This window comes from Equus przewalskii, chromosome 24, assembly GCF_037783145.1.
Source record: "Equus przewalskii isolate Varuska chromosome 24, EquPr2, whole genome shotgun sequence".
Taxonomy (NCBI): Eukaryota; Metazoa; Chordata; class Mammalia; order Perissodactyla; family Equidae; genus Equus; species Equus przewalskii.
In genome coordinates, this window is record NC_091854.1 from 2,246,940 (window position 1) to 2,263,467 (window position 16,528).

The 16,528-nt window shown below is 36.6% G+C and overlaps 1 protein-coding gene across 5 annotated transcripts in view; it reads right to left on the minus strand.

Annotated features, from left to right (window-relative positions):
• SNX7 (sorting nexin 7) overlaps positions 1-16,528 on the minus strand; it is a 170,286-nt gene that overhangs the window by 142,807 nt on the left and 10,951 nt on the right. For all 5 annotated transcript variants that reach the window (XM_070592739.1, XM_070592737.1, XM_070592741.1 and 2 more), the window contains exon 2: positions 3,232-3,414. In XM_070592739.1, coding sequence (XP_070448840.1) covers positions 3,232-3,414 — 183 coding nt within the window. The remainder of the gene's footprint in view (positions 1-3,231; positions 3,415-16,528) is intronic.

The following is a 16,528-nucleotide window of genomic DNA, read 5'->3' on the forward strand; positions in this document are numbered from 1 at the left end:
GAAGGCACATCTCCAGATCTGCAAAAGAGAAAGGACTTTAGAGCAGTCACCTCAGATATTCTAACCTGGAGAATAAAGGGCAATTTCCCATAAGGGGAACAGATGCCAGGAACATGGGCTTCCTGTTACAACTATTTGCAGTCAGGTCATTCTTAAGTATTCCTAAGTAGGAGGTTGTCAGTGTGTATACATGCATATGTAGATGTGTATTTATCCTTATAATCTTAGTGCCCATGAATATAAATTTTTACAAAATTAAAACTTTCCCTGGGAAGGCATCTCTGAACCTCCAAATTAGAGAGGTAATCTATGCTCATAAAATCCTGTAATTTTCTGTCACAGCATTTATAACTATAATTAAACAATTAAACATATAATGTTTAATATCCATCACCCCCCTAGGTTGAAAGCTCCATCAAGGCAGTGGGTATGTCTATCTCGATTGCTGATATAGTTTCACTACACAAGTTCCTGGGGCATAACTGGCATTCAACAAAACTTTATTGAATACATGAATAAATGATGATAAGTGAATAACAAAAAAGACTATGTTTGATAACATATTATACATCTACTAAATGTTTGTATATTTATATCCACAATGCATATTTTAGCATATATAGGTATAGTCTATATACTCGGATGTAGTAAAAATAATTGGAAGGGACTTAGTTCATAATAGTTAAACTGAAAGACAGTTTGCCATAACCATAGAAAGATGTACATAGAAAGATGTACAAAAATATAATAGAAAACATATATACTACGAAAGTAAAGTAAACTGTCTGGATTTAAATTCCAGCTTAGCTAATCACTATGTTGTGTAACCTCTGGCAAGTTATTGAGTTTCAATGTTCTCATTCACAAAATGGGGGTAAATCATAACATTTAGGTCCCAGGATTGTGGTGAGCTTTAAATGAGTTAATATGTAAAAGGAGTTAGGACATTGTCTAGCACAAAGTAGTCAGACAATAAAAGTTAATTAAATACATGTTATATTATCACCATTACTACCACTACTACAAGAGGAGTACATTTAAAGTATGATGTAAGTATGGAGAACTCAAGGGAATTGTATGTCTGTGATCAGAATGAAACCCAGAGTGTGGCTTATAAAGAGTGTCTTTCTGAAAGAAACAAATGATGGGAAAATAATTCAGTTTCACAAATTCTTTGCTAGGAAGGATGATGACAATGGATGATTATAACAGTAAACAGGAGAATTTGGCTCTATTCTCAGCAGTATGTTTGTATGAACATATTAAATATTCACAAAGACCTTAGGAGGTTAGTACGGTTATTTACAAATGAGGAAACTAGGGACAGAGAGGTTAATTAAGTTGCCCAACACACATAGCAAGGAAGGGGAGGAATCAAGATTCAACTCCATGCTGTCTTGCTCTACAACCTATTGACATGACAATGATACTATAAATTTCTTCACTCACTCATTCACCAAAAAGTTAAATTGCTACCTTCTATATCCTACAGATTGTGTTTGGAATTATGGATAACTTAAGTTACAATTACCTTCCTTGAGAAGATCACAGACTTTTGGGAATAAATACAAATAAACACATAATTATCTAGTCACCTACAGGAAAGTGGAAATTACTGAACACTTATTATGGGTCAGACACTTTGATAAGTTTCTTAAATGGATTACCTATCCTAAACCAATTCCTACAGGAACTCTACAAAACCAGATTCTATTATCATTTCAGTTTTATAGATTAAAAAAAAAAACCTGAGGCTTAGAAGGACTAAATATAGGCTTTTAATTTCTTTGCTACACTGATTCTAACGTTTTACATTCTTTAAGAGTTCACCTAGAACAGTATGAGAAAACAGAAAAGGACTTTCAGCCAGCAGGGGCAGGGGTCGGGCATCATTTTGAGTTGTGTCTTGAAAAATAAACAGTAGTTCTTCTGTCTAAGAGGGCAAAGGACATATCAGACAGAGGGAAAAGCATATGCAAAGTCATGAGAGCAAGAAATACCCTAGGATATTCAGATAACAGAATAGTTCTAGATGAGTGGAGAGTAGGGCAATTATAAGTAGGGAATAAGAGAGGAGACTTATATGAGTCTTATCTTATAAGAGATGAGTCTGGTTGGCACCAGACTGAAAAGTTCTTTGTACGCTATACAAAAGAGTTTGCATTTTTTTCTGTAGGAAATGAGGAGCCAAGGAAGGATTTTAAGAATCTGAGTGAAGAGATTAGATGTATACATTTTAATGAAACATAACTAGCAACAGTGTGGAGGTTACAGTGGAAGAAGTGATTACAGGAAGACGTTCCAAAACCTTTTCAGTTACAAAAGAGATATGGGGTGAGGCTTCGTAAACAAAATATTATAACTTATAATTAGAACTCTTAAAAGATGCTATCACATAAAGGACTTAAAAAATTGGTTTTACTAGTTGGTTGTTTTATTCTATCAGAGGTAAACTGTCTTTTTGCAGAGCCTTATCCCAGGAGATGTGGGTTCTAGATCCACTCTGCCCTTGAATTACTGGACAACTAACACTATCTCATATATAAGATAAAGTGGCCACTTGCTGTTATTTGGAAAACAAACGAAATTACTTTTTGTAATCTTTACAAGAAATGGGAATACAAAATATTATATCATGTTTTTAACTAGCTGTATTCTTTATTAGCAAACTGAGGCTCTTCTTTTCCAAAGATATTTCCTAAACTAAAAATTTAAAATCTTCCTATTTTAAAAAGCTCAAAGGCTAAAAAATGAGTGACTGTGACGCAAGTAAATTTGAATTTCACTGATTTCATATAGAACAAGTGAAGGGTAGATAAGATGCAATGTCTTACCCAAAATGGTTGAAAAAATAAAAGTCAACTCAGCTAAGATTCTCTAATGTTAAGAGTTATAGTGAACAATGGGGCAAGCCTGGTGGCACAGCGGTTAAGTGCATACATTCCTCTTCTCGGTGGCCCGGGGTTTGCCAGTTCAGATCCCAGGTGTGGACAGGGCACCACCTGGCAAAAGCCATGCTGTGGCAGGTGTCCCACATATAAAGTAGAAGAAGATGGGCATGGATGTTAGCTCAGGGCCAGTTTTCCTCAACAAAAAGAGGAGGATTGGCAGTAGTTAGCTCAGGGCTAATCTTCCACACACACAAAAAAAGAGATATAGCAAACATGAAACACAACCAAAAGTTCCAAGAGAGAGCAACTGTATTCAAGAAAATGTTCATTAAATATTTACCTTAGTAATAATCCTATATGTAATGAAAGTTTCAACTGTAGTAACATGGCTTTCAGGTTCATCAACTGTAATGAAGAGATCCTTCAAATCTGGCTCATCTTCAAACTTGACTTGGTTTATCATTGATAAAGGGGACGTTGGCATCATAGGACTGAAGGAATTCATGTCCATCAATGAGGCATCCTAAGGAATAAAACATTCAAAAATTAACATCTATAGGGGGCTGGCCCCGTGGCCGAGTGGTTAAGTTCGCGCGCTCTGCTGCAGGCGGCCCAGTGTTTCGTTGGTTCGAGTCCTGGGCGCGGACATGGCACTGCTCGTCAGACCACGCTGAGGTGGCGTCCCACATGCCACAACTAGAAGAACCCACAACGAAGAATACACAACTATGTACCGGGGGGCTTTGGGGAGAAAAAGGAAAAAATAAAATCTTTAAAAAAAAAAAAAGTACTTATCTTTAAAAAAAGAAAAATTAACATCTACAGAAAAAAATAGTTAAAAATCCTCTCTCTTAGGCACCACAAATATTAATGAAATATGTCAAGAACCAAAAGGATAATTGGACTACCAGTTAAATATGGTATGTTGAAGATGTATTTTTTATCTCTGCTTCCTCTTAAAATCTCACTTTAAAAATGACAAGAAAGAAACAAAACAAGACAAAAAGGCACAAAAAGGCATAAATCCTCAAGGTAAAAAGAAGAGAGTAAGCAAACAACATCAACTAACTTTTTGGAAACTGGAAATCTGATTGTTGAGTGACTGAAACAGCAGTGCAGAGAAATGAAAAGTAAACCCAGGAGAGAATGATCAACCAGGAAGAAGGCGGCACATTTATGACAGAGAATCCCAGAGAGACGCAAGAATTAGAGGCACTAGAAACCCGCGGACATAGAATGCTGAGGGAGCTAAAACCAGAAGATGGGTTGAAAGCCAATAAAACAAAAAAGAGCTAGTTCCTCAGATTCCCTCACCTACCCTATGTGATCAGCTAACTTTTCCTCCCCAATTTTGCAGAAAACTGGAAATTTACTTTCTAGAGTATCTCTGAACTCAAGGGCACCAGGATAGATGGAGGGAGAGAGAGGCCCTATGAAAATACAGATATCAAGGGAAAGTCCTGCCTACTAGATGGAAAGAGATCCAGTTCTCTATATTTATTTGGCCTCAAGAACGTTGGCAGCAAGGTGCAAACCCCTATACAGTGGTTGGTGTTTTCCTCTATTAGCTGACCATTCCAAGAAAAAACTGACAGCTGTAGTCCCCTAATGAATTAGCCATGTCTCTGCATAATCACCCCACAGTGATTACCACAGAAGCCCTTACCATGCATGCTGAATGTCTACTCAGCTTTTTATCACCTGGTGTAGGAACTACCAAACATCTAAACATGTGGAAAGACTCTGATGTGAAAGAAAGGTTCACAGACAAACTAAGAAAACACAGGAAGCAAATAGAATAGAGAACAGAACACTTAAAAAATAGGTGAAGTCGTCAGAGATAAAAATGATATTAAATTCATGAATACAAACAGGCGTTATATAAAAAAATTTCAGAGAAAAGCAGCAAAACCAAAAAAAAAGGAGGTTGGTGAAAACTGAAATCTAATAGTAGGATAAAAACTCAACAGAAAGTTTGAAAAATAGAACTCAACAACTAAGTTGAACCAAATGAACAAGAGACGAAAAAGGAGAAAGTAAGATTGGCCCTGAGCTAACATCTGTGCCAGTCTTCCTCTATTTTATGTGGGATGCCGCCATAGCGTGGCTTGACGAGCAGTGCTAGGTCCACAGCTGGGATCCAAAAACCTGCTAATCCTGGGCCACCAAAGCAGAGCAAGTGAACTTAACCACTATGCCACTGGGCCAGCCCTGAGAACGTATTTTCAGAAATTAAGGATCCAGGCAGACAGTGCCTGAATAAAAGGAATTTCAGAAAATGAAAAAGAAAAATGTCCTTTGAATTGTAGTGTTTCCAGGTTGATGGTGTAGCAGGCCTTCTCAAAATGAATGGGACAGTGGTAGGGTGGGTAGTTCTCCTATAAGCATCCGTCATGATGACATTTCATAGTAGTAGAGATTTTAAATTCCTAAAAGTTTCCAGAGAGAATAAAAACAGGTAAAATAGGACAGGAATTTCAGGAATCAGAATGGCTTCAGGTTTCTCAATGGTAACACTGGAAATTAAATGACAACAAAATCCTACCTTCAAAATTCGGAGAGGAAAATATTTTCTACCTAGAATTCTATATAGCCAGGCAAATTATCATTCAGGTATACAGGTAGAATAAAGCCATTTCAGACATAAAATATTTCAAACACTGATTTTCCAAGCACTTATTCTTTGGAAGCTTCTTTACTTTTCCAAAATAAAGGCATATATTAAGAAAGAAGAAACAGGATCTAAAAACAGGAGACTCAACAGAAAAGAGAACTAAAAGAAATTCCCTGGATGATAGCGACAGAATGCTCCAGGTGCACCGCCTTCCAGCAGACCTAGAGAACAACCTATGCAGACTGGACCAGGAAGACAGTCTCCAGAAGGAGAGAGATGAAGAGGAAAAAGAACAAAGGAAGAGAGGGAGGAAGGAAGGAGGGATAGAGGGAAAGAGAAAGAAACAGGGAGGGGAGCGAACGAAGGAGGGAAAGAGAAAGGAAGGAAGGAAGGAAGGAGGGAGGTTCATTCTCCCTCCCACCCTCCCTGACAGCATGCCTGATATGTTTAAACATAATGAGAGGAAGCATGCTGGGCTAAATTTTGTAGATGAATTATGAGTGGTGCAAAGAAAGCCAAGAAGGAGAGAAAGCCCGAGAGAGAGGAAAAAAGGGATAGAAAAGAAGAAGGAATGAATGAAAGATGAACTCTCAAGAACACAAAAGGTGTACAAGAATGAAAATGTAATCATAGTTCATGATATGGCTTGACTGCGAATAAAAATAAATTGTTCTTAATCCTGAATTTAATTAAAAATGGTGATATAATCATATTAAGATGATGGGAAGAAAAACATATGTACATGTTGGGGGGGAAGGGGTCAATGACTATAAAATAACTTCAAAAATGCCAATATCATACTAGAAAAAGGAAAATGAGGAGCTGTTCCAGACTGAAGAAGACCAGAGACACAATAGCTAAACACATCATGTGATCTTGAACTGGATTCTGTACCAAAGAGGGAAAACTTTTGTTTTTGCCTGTATTATTGGGAAAATTGGAGAAATTGGTAAGGGTTTGTGGATTAGAATGTAGTAGTGTCAATGTCAATTTCCTGATTTGGGTATTTATACTGTGATTACGTAAGAGAGTGTCCTTGTTTTCAAACAATACACACAAACCTATTTAGGAGTAATAAAACTTCCTGTCTCCAATTTACTCAACTTACACAGAGAGAGAAAGCAAAAGTTGTGAAATGGGGACTGGCCCCGTGGCCGAGTGGTTAAGTTCGCGCGCTCCGCTGCAGGTGGCCCAGCGTTTCGTTGGTTCGAATCCTGGGCACGGACAAACCACGCTGCTCATCAAACCACGCTGAGGTAGGGTCCCACATGCCACAACTAGAAGGACCCACAACGAAGAATATACAACTATGTACCAGGGGCTTTGGGGAGAAAAGGAAAAAAATAAAATCTTAAAAAAAAAAAAAAAGTTGTGAAATGGTAATAATTGGGAAATCTTGGCTCTTTGTGGTATCCTTTCAACTTTTCTCCAAGTTTGAAATTACTTCAAAATAAAAGGTATATTTATAGTTTTCAAAAGTCAAATCATTCTACAAGGCTTAAAATAAAACCAAACAAAAAGCAGCATGCTGTGTTCCGTACAGCTATTACCAGTTGATGCTCCTCAGAAGCAAATTCAGAACTTGGCTGGTTTTGTTCCTTCTTACATTCCTTATTTCAAAATAACATATATATTGCTTTTTATTTTTCAATTTCAATATTATCAGTAGGTTCCCTACTAAGGAGGATGAAGAGTATTTATTTACTCAATTAATTATGTGAGTATAGACTCTCAGATTCCTATTTTACTCGATGGGTTAGAATCCATTAATATCATAATTTATTTTGATGTTCTAAGTGTCCAAAACCTGTCTAGTGGGAGCCCGTTAAAGCTAGCACCTGTGTGTTTTTGATATGTCTTCATTATTCCTTAAGCACTTTACATTCTGGTATAACAAGATGTTTCAGGTTTATCTTATATTTTCCCTGCCCCAGGCATGGAAACAGACATTTCTCCAGGAAGCTCTGGTTCCTTTTAGAGGAGACTGGTATTTAGCAACCAAGATATGAATGCTAGGAAATATACGTATAAGATACACATATGTACATACACACACCTCTAGGTCTGTACAGATAGACATTAAACGCCATGAGTTCACACTGATACCTCCAATTATAAATTGACACTACATGGTTTATTCCAGCATTCTACCTTTCCAGGTTTGTAACTCTTTTCTCCAGCAGAGAGAAGCCTGGCTCCCATTATCCTGAATATATTTACTTAATTGCTCAACTCCCCTGTAGGCAACTAATCTCGGACCATGCCAGCTGCTTCCTCAGCCCTGACCACATAGGCCAAGGCAGCCTTATTCTCATTCCCAGCCACAATGGATCTCTCCTCAGCCCCTATGTCCACTGGCCACTTCCCAGCACACACGGGTTGTTTCCTCAGGCATCTTCAATATAGTTTGTTTTCAAATAAAGGGAAGGGAAGGGCTACACATTATTTTGAAACAAAAATTTAAAAATGAAATACAAGTAATGTTTCATTCACATACGAAGATAAAACTAACACTGTCCATGTTAAATCTGAGGTATTTCTTCAGTAGTAGTAATGACTTTTCTCTAACTCTATACTTTCTCTTTTAGATACCTTTTTTCTCCCAAAGTAAGAATATACATGCTAGCATCGAAAATTTTCTCTGTTCTTGAGAAAAGACTAAACTTACTGACACTTTGAGAGGTTAATTCTGCAACACAGCCCATCTTAGCTTAGCAACAGAGTTGGGTCAGTCCCGAATGAGAAAATCATTACAAAGCATGCCAAGACCTGGGTTCTAGTCCTGGTCTTCACCATGGACTAAGGATGTAATCTTGAACAATTAACAGCCTTTCTAGGATAAATTAAGGAGATGGACATGAAAATCTCTAAAATCTCTACCAGCTCAAAGGCTATTCATATAGTATTCCAAATGCATGAATATAGCCAAATGTAGTAAAATTCTGTTATTTTAAGAAAAGGTACTTTTTTGTAGTACTATAAATGAAAAAGAGTTTGAAATCATAAGATGGACTTGTTCTTCCCTCAAAGCAAATCAACTTAAATGCTTTTGAAGCATTTGAAGTAACTCTTCAATGCAATAATACAAGAGATATAGGACACACCAATTGAAGAGACAAGAACAACAATGGTTGTTTATATTAAGAAGGGTCAGTTTGTTGTGATTACAAAATGATTTGTGAAGGGAAAAACTTTAGGCACGATTTATTTAGACGGAGGACTAGAAGACAAATTACAGTTGTGTTAATCGGACACACAAAAACAGACAACAAATGTCTTACAACAAAGTTTAGTGAAATAAATTATGGTATATTCCCACAATAGGATACAATAAAATCTATCCACATGATAGAATACAATAAAGTGATTAAAAGTAATTTTTTAGAATAAAATATAGTAACTTGGAAAAAGGTTCACAGTATGTTATTAAGAGAAAATAGGTTATCAAATTTGTGTATAACTAGATTCTAATGTGTATATGTGTGTTTATGTGTGTCTATGACAAAGCAGGGTGAGAAGGTAAGGAAAAAGTGAGAGAAAGAGAGAGAGAGCATGTATTCGCAATGTGTGCGTGTATGAATTTAGAAGCTACACAAAAAAAGTTAACATAAGTTCCTCCAGGTGTTGGGATTGCTGTGGAGTTTCATATTTTTCTATGGGAATTTTTGTATTTCCAAATATTCTAAAATAAACATATATTATTTTGAAAATAATATTAAAATTGTTAGAGTACATGCTGTACATAATGTGTTCAGACAGTAAGAACTATTGTAATAAGTTAAGAGTTGTCTAGGGCCATTTTGGCAGAAGACCTTGGATTACATTTGATGTTTTTTCTGAACTCATCAAAGTTGCACGGTTAAATAGGAAACTTAAAAATATGCCTGGAATTACATGAAGATGGGATTGTCAAAATAAATTATGGGATGCTAACACAATGGAATACTAAGCAGCCATTAAAAACAGAATTTAGAGGTTCCAAATAAATGTGAAATCAGCATGCACAAAAATCTCTCTCAATAACCATTTCACATAAATAGCAGTTTTTTAAGCTGATAAATTTTAATTTGGTGAGCAAATGTACTTTAAATTTCACTGACACTGCATACAACCATGTGCTTTGGCATGCTTTGTAGTCACCCTCTTAACTTACCACAACCCACTTCTTTTACCTACTACATAATTTAGCATTCTATTTCTTCTGCTTTAAATGCATCCTTTTGTAGAGTGGGAAAGATCTGCATGAATTTACAAAGGCTTACAATTCCAATGAGTGTAGTATGGTGTCATAAAAATATGCTTCAATATCTAGCAAAGGAAGAAAATTACAGGCTGAAATTTAGCAACATCCAAGATTTCAGTAGAAGGATTTAAATTACCATGAATCACTCAAAAGCATTCTTAAAACCTCAATAAAACTGACTATCCAAAGTGTTTTATACTCACTTCAAAAAAAAGGGAAGAAAATATACTGACGATACTTAAAAGATTTACATTTAGACATGAATAAGGGAAGAAAATAAGTGTTTGAGAAGATCCAAAGAGGCAATTAACCGAAAAGAACTCCATTTAACCTTTTGTGGTTGATGCTTTTCAGGATATGTGGATCATTAAAACTTGTTCTTTCCAAAGGAAAGTCTCACCTCTACAGTAGCGCTTGCCTCTTTCTCTGGCTAGTGCTCTCTCTTTCTCTCCCCCTCCCCCAACTTTATTTATACATTCGTTCATTCTTAGCATTTGGATGTATGTCCATTATCTTATATCTTTTAGACAATGAAAGTACATTCTTTTGGCTTTTTCTTCAAGAGATTAAAGCGAAGGAAAATTGTGTAGTAAATCTCTACTTCTTAAATAACCTTTCCTATAGTTAGCATAGTGAAGACATACACACACACAAACACACACACCTGCAACAAAAAAATCTTGGGATGGTTTCAACCTGAGATTTGAATATGTGCAACAGAGAAGTAAGCTAAGTTGTTGCAAGAAGCCATTGTCTTTTATCCTTACTCCAAACCAACACACCTACTACGAGGGAAACCACTTGAGTGACTTTACTGAAATAAAAGGACATTAGAATGGTGTTAGCAGGATATTGGAATTTATTGACAAAGTCACTTACAAATTAAGTGTCAGTTTTCTTTTCTTGTTACTTTTGGTTTATTATAAGCACTTGCTATGGGTTGAACTGTGTTCTCCCAAAATTTGTATGTTGAAGTCCTAAGTCCCCAGTACCTCAGAATATGACCTTGTTTGGAATAGGATCTTTATAGAGGTAATCAAGTTAAAATGTGGCCATCTGGGTGGGTCCTGAGGCAACATGACTGGTGTCTTCAGAAAAAGGGGAAATTTGGACAGAGAGACCTGTAGAGAGGGAAGACAATGTTAAGAAACACAGGGAGAAGTTGGCCAACTACAAGCCAAGTTGAGAGGCCTGGAATAGATCCCTCCCTCACTGCCCTCATAAGGAACCAAACCTGCTGACACCTTGATTTCAGACTTCTACCTTCCAGAATTGTGAGAAAATAAATTTCTGTTGTTCCAGACACCTAGTCTGTGGTACTTTGTTATGACAGCCCTACAAACTAACAGCATTTCTATACATAGAGTTGTACACAATAAAAATTTAAGGAAGGATGTAAGGGAAGAAACAAAGGACGGAATTATGATTAAAATATTTCATCCTTGCTTTATTCATTCATTTTTTTACAGGTTAAAAATCAACTCCCATAATTTCTGAGAAAAGTTTTCCCCCCCTCCTTTAATGCTATTAGATGGTTCCAAAGTTTTATTATTGAAATAAATAAAATATATAGCTGAAATTTAAAACAAACAATGACTTGCCAATATTTGAGTGCTCAGGAAATAAACACCAAAATAAACAGGTTAAAAGGTGAGATATGACCACTCGAAGAGGTGTCCTTCTTCCTTAAAATGCTTCACTAAAATGCTACTCAGGAATGTCTCATAAATATAACATGAATTACTCTGATAATACTAAATCGTATCCACCATCTGTGCACAAACAGCTATTTTCTTTTTACAAGAAGACGGAAAAAAATCAATGTGAGAAGAGTGATAAATCAGAATACTGGCATGAAAAGGCCATGCAAATAAAATTGCTGATGCACAAGAAACACGCACACCAAGAGACATCTGGTAAAAAAGCAACTTAAAGTGGAAGGAGTTTGAGAAACCATGTTGTTATGAGGGACACTCGTCTTGATGGGCCTAAATTTAGACTTACCAGCTGTGTTTTGGTTTATAACTCCTTCCAATCTGCCTGCTTATAATAATAATAAAGAATTCGAAAGGCCTTCTGTAGAACACTGTTGAAAATGCGATTGAGGGGAAAGCCAGCCTGTGTCGTGTTCTATAAAGGGGCACACAACACTCTAATCTTGTTTGACATAATTTCCAGTGCTATGTAGTATATATACCCTTGTATGCATATACCATAATTTATTTATCCATTTTTCTGTTTCTAGTGTTTCTATTTTCTAACAGTGCTGTCTTGAATGTACTTGGGCTTCCCCAGGTTTTGTGTACTACGAAGCTGTATGCTGACAACAGAAATGTTTCACATAATTTTATTTGACACAATTTCCCCCTCTGGTCAACAGAAAAAAAAGTGTATTAAAAGAAAAGGTCTCTGGAGCCAGGCAGAGCTAAACCTAATTCAAGTTTAGACACATACCAGCTGTGTGCACCTGGTCAAGTGATTTTACTTTTCTGAGGTTCAGTTTTCTCACTTGTAACCTCTTAGAGAGGTCATGTCTCACCTTGGATCACAGAGGATTAAGGAGAGGATAACAAAGAAAAGAAAAAATGGGATGTATACACTGTCTGCTTGAATGCTTTCTATGAATTGTCTTCTATAAACCCTACTGCAACACTGCAGAGTATGTTCCATTTCTTCCCTTCTATTTAACAAGATATAGCAATACTCCTGAGTAGGTGCTCCTTTACCGCTTGTTTTCAGAGGAGGAAACAGACAGGTTAAACCACTTTTTCAAACTCTAACTGCTATTAAGTGGAGGAACCACCATTTGACCTCCTAAGTGGCAATAAGTCAAATGGACATCAAGATATCCCTGACAGTTGTCACTGAATTCACTTTCTCGGTGTCCCATGAAATTAAATAGAAATCTAAAGCAAGAATAAATCAATTCCTATGGTTGCTACATAGTTATGTAGCGCACAAAACCTGAGGAAGTACAGGTACATTCAAGGAAGCACTGTCGGAAATCAGAAAAAACCACAAACAGAAGACTGGATAAATAAATTGTGGTATATGCATACAAGGTTTTATATACCCTATACAGCAGTGAAAATAAACTACAACTTCATGCAAGAAGACAGATAAATCTCATAAACTAAATGTTTGGAGGAAAAAAGCAAATGAGAGAAGAATTCACACAAGACAGTATCATTTTAAAAAGTCTTAAAACATACAAGCTCCAAATTCACATAAATCCTTAAAACATATTGCTTCAAGATATAAACTTTTATGAAAACCAAACAAATGATAAACACAAAATTCAGATTATTGTTTTCTTTTGAGAAGGAGAAAGAAGTTATCTTAGGGAAGGCCACACAGAAAATATCAAAATTTGGGGTTATATTTTATTTCTTAAGCAGAGCGGTAGGTATATGGATGTAAATTTTATTATTCTATTACTAGGATCTGCAAACATTCTCCACAAAGGGCCAGTTAGCAAATTTGGGCCTTATGGCCATCTGGTTTCTGTCACAATTGCTCACCCAGGCCGCTGTAGTGTGAAAGCAGTCTTAGACAACACACAAATGAATAGGTGCAGCTGTTTGCCAATAAAACTTTATTTACAAAAACAAAGCAAACCAGATGTGGCCCACAGGTTGTCGGCTACCCCTGCTTTATTTATATAGATATTATCTAGATAGTTATATAATATATAGGGACAGATATAGATACATATATTTATGTATATTCTTTTATATGTATGAAAATATTCTATCATTTAAAAAGTTTTAAAAAGGTATGTTCAAATAGGATGAGGTTATATTCTTGATTACTGAAAACTGTCAATTAATTTTCTTTTCACAGTTCTCTCATGAAACTTGGAAATAAAAATAAAGTCCTCTTGACCACTGGTAAGTAGACAGAAGGTAAATAAGTTCCAGATTTTTAGCATTTGCATTTCTTTTAGGGGCCTTTTTTTAATACTCAAACACACACACAAATTAATCACCTCAGTAAAGATTACTGCATATGTAAGCAAGGACAAGTAAAGAACAAGTGAAATGTTAAGGGTGAAAAACACGCCAGGATCCCTCACTAATGTGCTCCAAACCATTGTTATACATTATACAACATAGCAGTTACACGTGTGCCTCAGCCATACGTCACATTATTCATGTCAAAGGTATTTAAAGCCATGAATGCTAGATCCGCAAATGATAGGAGTCTACTAAACTTGCCTTAAAATAAGCTTTGAGGGGGGACACATGCGAATGGTGATAGATTAAAAACTGGACTGTTGGTGGTGAACATGATGCAGTCTACACAGAAACTGAAATATAGTGATGTACTCCTGAAATTTACACAATGTTGTAAGCCAATATGATCCCAATAAAATAAGAAAAAATAAGTTTGGGGTAGTGGATACGCAATATCAGCCAACCAGCTGTTGTGGATTCAGTGACTAACTGGAAGCAGAGCAAGCTAGGAAAAATAATTACTCTAACTAGAACTCCTGAAGAGGTTGAAAATACATCCTACGGGCAGATAACATTGCAGACCCAACTCAGGAATGTAATAAGAAGCGGTTCCTAAGGAGCGTAAGCAGCTGACTGCACACTTCATAGGCGTGGCTAAAATGAATTCTGGCCTACAGCAAATTAAAACTACTCCCCTAAACCAAAGTACCATCTTTACAGATATTCTCCAGGGGAAGGAGTGAGCTGCTTTGATATGTAGGCACACCAACAAATTTAAATACATTTCTGAAGAGACTAATATATGTTTATAATATATCGGGAAAACTATAGACAGTTAAAACAGCTGTACTAAGGTATTCTTATCCCCTAGCAGATATGACATGTAATGACTCACCCAAAGGGGGAGCCATACACATAATATAGCATTTAAGAGATAATACCAGAATTTTGGTAACACTCTCAACAGCAATTGAAAAACATATACTTTAGTTATTTTAAATTAAAAGTATCCCACCTCCTTAATTTTATCTCCATGGTGCCTCCTTTGACTCCATGCAATTTTTTCCCATATTTTCCACAGTTTTATCCTAAGTAGTGGTATATATAGCTCCATATAGACGATCAATCTATTACCATAATATCCTCCCTTACATAAGTATAAGCTCCTTAAATACAGGGACAAATATATTTTTGTGATTCTCCGAAGATCTCACTACAAATGAAAAACTGCATGCTCATACAAGTTAAAAATACTAATATACGATAATTACAAATACTGAGAATTTTCTAATTGCCAGGAACTGTGCCTTAGCACCAACATACTTACATTATTTCATTTAATCCTCTCAACAACCTAATGGAAGTAAGTGCAATTATCATCACCTCCATTTTACAGATGAATAAACCTGTGGTAAAGGGATGATGATAATTCTCCCCAAATCACTTACCTCTTAATTGGCAGAGACAAAAGTCAACCATCACTACCATCACCACCACCCACATTCACACACAAAAAGCACCTAGTGGAGGAGCTTTACCTCATTTAACATTCACTGGATGCCAACCATGTGTCAGACACTGGGTGGCGATACAAGAATGGCCAAGAATGGCACAGTTCCTGCTTTCATGAAGCTTGTACTTTAGTTGGGGTGGGAGGGAGGTAATAGATAATAAGCAAATAACCATATAAAAAACCAAGATAATTCCAGATATGATGAATAAGTGCTGATAAACAAAACAAGTGTTAAGTAAATTCCAGAGAAAATGGAGTGGGTTGCTGGGGTAGGGGGCTGCGGCAAGGAGCAAGAGAAATGCTTTTGATAGAGCTGTCAGGGCAGGTGTCTTTAAGGGGGCAATGAGAGAAGTAGCCAGCCTTGAAAAACACTGAGGGAAGAGGATTCCAGCCAGGGGACCAATAAGGCCTAAGAGAGGAAACGACTTAGAATGTTGGAGGACAGAAAGGAGGCAAATGGCTGGAACATAGGCTTTGATGAAGTTTAACCAACAAAACTCATTTGACATTGAACTGTGTCAGAATTAGAAGTATTAACATTTTTACCTTACAGGCCTTGAGAAAAAGGAGGAGAGAACTCCATGATAAATGAATGTTGCACCTGAAAATCCTAAATGAAGACATTTGTTGCACAGCTAGAGGTTTTTAAGGATCTGTATGGTCTTCGACTGTTTATGAGCATTGGCCAATTGGAGGTTATTAATCACGACTAATGTCTTTCCACTTATCTCATTTATGCTTGGGTAATTTCTTACTTAGGAGAAAATTTTCTTTTTTGTATTTAACACTCTACCAAAAAAAACTGGTTTTCCTTACTCAAAAAGATCTAACATGCCATTTGCCTATAACTTTGCCACAAAACCACTGTGGGAGATGGTATGATTACTCCCAATGACCCCTACCTTCCTATGAGAGGATTATAACTCATGGTCAATTGCTAGGTAATTTTCAGCACCTCCTTATGAAAGAAAAATAGTTCCCCACTCCAATGGATTTGACCAGTGACTTGTTTTGGATAATGGCATGTGTCTGGGCAGAAGATCTGGGGGCAATGGCCTGTTTCCACCAGTGCTCATATTCTTTTCCTTCTGCCACAGGAATGACATGTGGCAGTTTGTGGTTGCTCCTTCAGTCTTGATCCCAAAATGAAGAAGACATGTGAAGCAGACTCAAAGCCTGGAACAGAGGCACAGCTCAGTCACAGTTGACTGGTACATGAGAAAGAAATAAGTCTTTATTATACCCAAGACACGGAGATCTTGAGGTTATTTGTACCAGAGTATAACCTAGTGAAAGCTGATGAAAATAACA